Source organism: Limulus polyphemus, unplaced genomic scaffold (genome assembly GCF_000517525.1).
Source record: "Limulus polyphemus unplaced genomic scaffold, Limulus_polyphemus-2.1.2 Scaffold1614, whole genome shotgun sequence".
NCBI lineage: Eukaryota > Metazoa > Arthropoda > Merostomata > Xiphosura > Limulidae > Limulus > Limulus polyphemus.
This window is the reverse complement of record NW_013667224.1, coordinates 104,434-110,889: the sequence shown is the minus strand read 5'-3', so window position 1 is coordinate 110,889 and position 6,456 is coordinate 104,434. Positions and strand designations below refer to the sequence as shown.

The window sequence follows — 6,456 nt, the reverse complement described above, 5'->3', positions numbered from 1 at the left end:
TTTCTTCCAGAAGTGTGTAACGGATTTAGTGTAACTTTCTAGTGTTTTAAACTAATAGGCTTAAGTAGGTATTACTCTAGCTATAGAGTTTCAGTTCTGTCAGTAAAATAGGTATTACCCTAGCTATTGATTTTCAATATTGTCAGAAAAATAGGAATTACTCTAGCTATTGAGTTTTAATATTATCAGAAAAATAGGTATAACTTTAGCTATTGAGTTTTAATATTGTCAGAAAAATAAATATTACCATAGCTATTGAGTTTTAATATTGTTAAAAATGGGTATTGCTCTAGCTATTAAGTTTTAATACTGTCAATGCAACTAGGAAATGTTATTAATCTGTGTATTATGTTTAACACTACGATATATTAGCACTAGTTTCTCCATTGAGTATTAATATTGTTAAATAATGTATCTTGATTCAGTGTTAAAACTCCCAAACAGTGCTCTTACTTTTTTGTATTACACACACATTCTCTGTCTGTCGTGTTTTATACTTTGAGAAGATATTGAGGATCTTATTATTGAGAACAATGGTTTTGAAAGTACAAAAAATATTCTAAATTTAGAGTTTAACACTATTTTAAGACAGAGTTACTTGCTGAAGAATTTCTGTACAGTAAAAACATTGTTTGAAATATGGGTATGAATGATAGTTTTTTCTGAAGAAAGATTCAAACAAAGAGGGTCAATGCAATTTTTGAAAGGCTTAAGGAATACACTACATCCGTTACACACTACTGGAAGAAATCCTAGTAGCCTATTAGTTTAAAACACTAGAAAGTTACACTAAATCCGTTACACACTACTGGAAGAAATCCTAGTAGCCTGTTAGTTTAAAACACTAAAAGTTACACTAAATCCGTTATACACTACTGGAAGAACTCCTAGTCGTGTTATAAAGGGCTGTTTACTTCATTACTCAGACGTTAATTTATATGAAGAAATAATATAATATTTTAACCAAATTTTACTTTTTCATCTCTTTAACAGTTTACTCCAGGAACAAGTAATATGTTGTCAATCGCAATGATTTTCATAGGGACAGAAAACACAATAGTATACGACTGGAGGAAATGCAGATACTTATCAGTGTTCTTTTGAAAGTCCGCGCACTGACTAAACACTGAGTATGGCCAGGTGATTAGGGCGTTTGACTCGCAATCGGAGGGAGGTCGCGGGTTCGAATCCCCGTCCCACGAAACAAACCAAATCATTCGTAAGTAGAAAGCTACAAGATTAAAATTTAGGAAAAAAATAAATACAAAAGATGGAATAAAAAAATATTCGTTTATGTTTTTATCTGAACAACCAACACATTATGCACACAATAGGCTAAATGGCCAGATTAGTAACCTATATAATTTAGGCACAGTCACCCCTAAGTTTCAAATATGGACTACAACGAAGGCAACGAGATAGAAGTACCAGCCGCCTGAAGCAGACATTCTGAACCGAATGGTCTCGAACCATCGACTCTCCAATACGTTAACCACTTGCCACGCTCGTGACATAATAATCGTAAGAGGAGGTTCTACATTTCACATTAACATTAGTTTACTCCACGAATAGACGATTTACCTTGTACAACTAACTGAATATTTTTCTCATCTGAGCCGTACTGATTTGTCACAACGCACGTGTAGAGTGCGGAATCTTCTCGATCTGTTGACGAGATTGTTAGCTGGGAAGTGATCCTACCCTCGTGCGTATCTTCATTCACGCTGTACCTGAAACGTAACAGTTGTAACCAGAACGCGCTTTAATTATTCTTTTTTAATTAAAATGAAAGAAAAACACAAACAAATATGTATTACAAAGATTGAGTGCTTGGTCAAAAGAAAAAAACAAAAACAATTCAGGAGTAGCATTTAGAGAAGAACATGTATCACTAAATAATATACCGTATTGCTCCTAATTAAAGCACCCCCACTAATTATTGCCCCCCCCCCTGGTATTTTTATAAAGCTTACCTTGTGTGACAGCAATAGTAATCCAATATATAATCCACTTTTATCACTGGAATTTTGGTTTGAAAAAGAAGAAGAAAAACAAACACACACATACACACATACACTTATTAGCATTGAAATCAACAAAGCATATGCGAAAAATTAGCGCCCCTTTTTGCAGTTTGCAACGCCCCCGGGGGCGTTAATTAGGGGCAGTACAGTAATTATTATAAAGATAAACTTACTATAACTGTCTGAAATTTCAACTTTTGTTTAAGTCTGTGTATAGAAATATTTTCTTTACCGTATAATTTTCGTTTTTTTATAGGCCCTAGTTACGTTATTAAATTGTTGAAGGGGGAAGCCAATCGATATGAGTGACATCTACATAGGTAAATATTTTCGCTAATTTTATCATTACACATAAAATATATTGGGCAAGGCATATAGTTCGTATATATTACTGAACACGGTTGAAAACACTCATATAAAAGAACATAACAATTACTACATGAACAAAAATAATACAATAGAATGAACAAGGTAATAATTACAAGGTTAATCATTACATAAATAATAGAGAATAGTAAAAATAGAACTATTATGAGGAGGGTTCTGAAACGATAAGATCATAAACTTTACCGGAACACTCTTTCAACAAAGCTATTGTAGTTCTTGTACATTCGGCAACTATCAACAAAGCTATTGTAGTTCTTGCACATTCGGCAACTATCAACAAAGCTATTGTAGTTCTTGTACATTCGGCAACTATCAACAAAGCTATTGTAGTTCTTGTACATTCGGCAACTATCAACAAAGCTATTGTAGTTTTTGTACATTCGGCAATTACCTTTTTCAACACTAATAACTTTTATGATATACAAAAATGAAACGTGATAAATATTATACCTTTTTTCGATAAAAACTATCTTTTTTTTTCTGACAGCTTTTTAAGTCGAAGGCCAAAACTTCTAAATTTCTTACCAAAGGGATCAACATTTATAAAATATGGTTTCTAGAAATAGCATTTTCACATCAATAAGAATTAGCAATTAGCTGAAGTGATTGAAAATAATTACTCCCTGCTGAGTTTTAATACTCCCAAAGAATGTTATCTTTGAATTTTAGTACTACCAGGAAGTGTTATTACTCTCATTGTTGAGTTTATTACTGTAATATAACATTAGTAATTTCTCTACTGAGTTTTAGTGCTAACAAAATGTGTTATTACTCTCTTTATTGAGTTTCAATATTGTCAGAAAAATAGGTATTACTCTAGCCATTGAATTTTAATATTGTCAGAAAATAGGTATTGTTCTCTCTATTGAATTTTAATATTGTCAGAAAAATAGGTATTATCCAAGCTATAGAGTGTCAATATTGTCAGAAAAATAGGTATTATCCAAGCTATAGTGTTTCAATATTGTCAGAAAAATAGGTATTACTCTAGCTATTGAGTTTAAATATTATCAGATTTAGTGTATACATAAACATATATATATATATATGAATTTGTAAAATTCTTTCAACAGATGCTTTATTTTATTATTATCATCTCAGTTTTTCTTTTCATACTAGAAACATACCCTAACGAATATATGAGAAAAGGGAAGCTAAAACGACTATCATTTCCGCACGTGTAAATGTTAAAAATAACGATGTAAGAAAAATGTAGGAATGTTATATTCAAGAAAGAACAAGAAAATATATCAAAAGTAGAGTGTTGTAAAGTTTTTAAAAAATGTTATATTCAAGAAAGAAGAAGAGAAAATATTAAAGGTACAGTCGTCTGTAGGTTTTTAAACAATATTATATTTAATGAAAAACAAGAAAAAGTATTAAAGGTACAGTCATCTGTAAGTTAAATACTTAATTATACTTAAGATGGAACCTATAAAGGTTAGAATCAATCGTCTGCTTTACCTTCCACAGCTGTTGTGGATTCTACAATTGCACTTGGCTGACTATGTCCTTGCAGGTTCTCGGTAACCACCCGGAAATGATATGTTGTAACCGGAAGTAATCCTCTAATGGTAGCTGAAGTTTCTGAACTGGAGAAGACGAGAGGAGTAAAGTGCCTATCCCACGAACCTTAAAAAGAAAAGAACAAATGTGGAGCAAAGATAAGGGATGAATGTAAAGTATATTGTTCATACAAGACTTATTATTATTATGCGGCATTTTATATTTACGAAGTAAAGTTATTTTAGTAAATAATATACTCAATATTATGTTACTGTGAACGTACCTGAGGCATTTTTATACTGTACTATATACTTCAAGATGGCGCTATTTCCACTATAAGACGGTTTCCATGACAATTCTATAGTTCTGCTAGTTACGGCAACGACAGCTAGATTTGTTGGCGGGCTTGGTGGTTCTGCAATCAGTTGATACGGCATATCAAAAAACATCATCAATATGGTAGTTCCAGTTAAACTATTTTAATTAGTTGAAGCATCTAAGTTTAAAGAGAATGAGAACAGAGGTAGCCGAAACTTATATATATCATATCATGATATTATGTAAACTAGGTACGTTTTGTAACTAATGCTTTTAGCTTTCTCGTCGCGTGGTTCGATTATATAATGTATTTAAATATTTAAAAACCTATAGGCGATTATATTCAAGAAAGAACAAGAAAAAGCATAAAAGGTACAGTCTTCTATAGGTTTTTAAACAATAAGATGTTCAAGAAAGAACAAGAGAAAGTATTCAAGGTACAGTTGTCTGTAGGTTTATTAAACTATATGATATTCAAGAAAGAACAAAAGAAAGTATTAAAGATACAGTCGTCTGTAGGATTTAAAAAAATATTATGTTGAAGAAAGAACAAGAAAAAAAGTATTAAAGGTACAGTCTTCTAAGGGTTTTTAAACAATGTTATATTCAAGAAAGAACAAGAGAAAGTATTAAAGGTACAGTCGTCTGTATGTTTTTAAACAATGTTATATTCAAGAAAGAACAATTTAACGAATTCAAGGTACAGTCGTCTGTAGGTTTATTGAACTATATGATATTCAAGAAAGAATAAGAGAAAGTATTAAAGATACAGCCATCTGTACGTTTTCAAACAGTATTATATTCAAGAAAGAACAAGAGAAAGTACTAAAGGCACAGTCTTATAAAGGTTTTTAATGAATGTTATATTCAAGAAAGAACAAGAGAAAGTATTAAAGATACAGTTTACTATAGATTTTTAAACAATGTTATATTCAAGAAACAACAAGAAAAAGTATTCAACGTAGAGTCGTCTATAGGTTTTTAAACAATATTATGTTCAAGAAACAACAAGAAAAAGTATTAAACTTACGGCCTTTTATACGTTTTTAAAGAATGTTATATTCAAGTAAGAACAAGAGAAAGTATTATAAGAACTGTCGTCTGTAGGTTTTTAAACAATGTTTTATTCAAGAAACAACAAGAAAAATTATTATAGGTACAGTCTTCTATCGGTTTTTAAACAATATGATATTCAAGAAAGAAAAAGAGAAAGTATTCAAGGTACAGTCATATGTAGGTTTTTAAAAAATATTATGTTGAAAAAAGAACAAGAAAAAGTATTAAAGGTACAGTCGTCTGTAGGTTTATTAAACTATATGATATTCAAGAAACAACAAGAAAAAGTATTATAGGTACAGTCTTCTATAGGTTTTTGAAAAATGTTATATGCAAAAAAGAAGAAGAAAAAGTATTAAAAGTACAGTCTTCTATAGTTTTTAAACAATGTTATATTGAAGAAAGAACAAGAAAAAGTATTAAAGGTACAGTCGTCAGTATGTTTTTAAACAATATGATGTTCTAGAAAGAACAAGAAAAAGTATTAAAGGCACAACATTCATTAAAAACCTTTAGAAGACTGTACCTTGAATACTTTCTCTTGTTCTTTCTTGAATATAATATTGTTTAAAAACGTACAGATGGCTGTATCTTTAATACTTTCTCTTATTCTTTCTTGAATATCATATAGTTCAATAAACCTACAAACGACTGTACCTTGAATACTTATTGTTTAAAATCCTATGAAAGACTGTACCTTTAATACTTTTTCTTGTTCTTTCTTCAATATAACATTGTTTAAAAACCTAGAGACGACTGTACGTTTAATACTTTCTCTTGTTCTTTCTTGAATATAACATTGTTTAAAAACTTATAGAAGACTGTACCTTTAATACTTTTTCTTGTTCTTTCTTGAATATAATATTGTTTAAAAACGTACAGATGGCTGTATCTTTAATACTTTCTCTTATTCTTTGTTGAATATCATATAGTTCAATAAATCTACAGACGACTGTACCTTGAATACTTATTGTTTAAAATCTTATAAAAGTCTGTACCTTTAATACTTTTTCTTGTTCTTTCTTCAACATAATATTTTTTTAAAAACCTACAGACGACTGTACCTTTAATGCTTTCTCTTGTTCTTTCTTGAATATGATATTTTTTTAAAAACCTACAGACGACTGTACCTTTAATGCTTTCTCTTGTTCTTTCTTGAATATGA

At 30.2% G+C, this 6,456-nt stretch overlaps 1 protein-coding gene across 1 annotated transcript in view; it reads right to left on the bottom strand.

Moving 5' to 3' along the window:
* LOC106464297 (Down syndrome cell adhesion molecule-like protein Dscam2) overlaps positions 1 to 6,456 on the bottom strand; it is a 98,783-nt gene that overhangs the window by 23,615 nt on the left and 68,712 nt on the right. Inside the window, exons 14-15 of the mRNA XM_022391995.1 lie at positions 4,201 to 4,391; positions 3,876 to 4,043 (exon numbers count right to left, since the gene is read on the bottom strand). Coding sequence (XP_022247703.1) covers positions 3,876 to 4,043; positions 4,201 to 4,391 — 359 coding nt within the window. The remainder of the gene's footprint in view (positions 1 to 3,875; positions 4,044 to 4,200; positions 4,392 to 6,456) is intronic.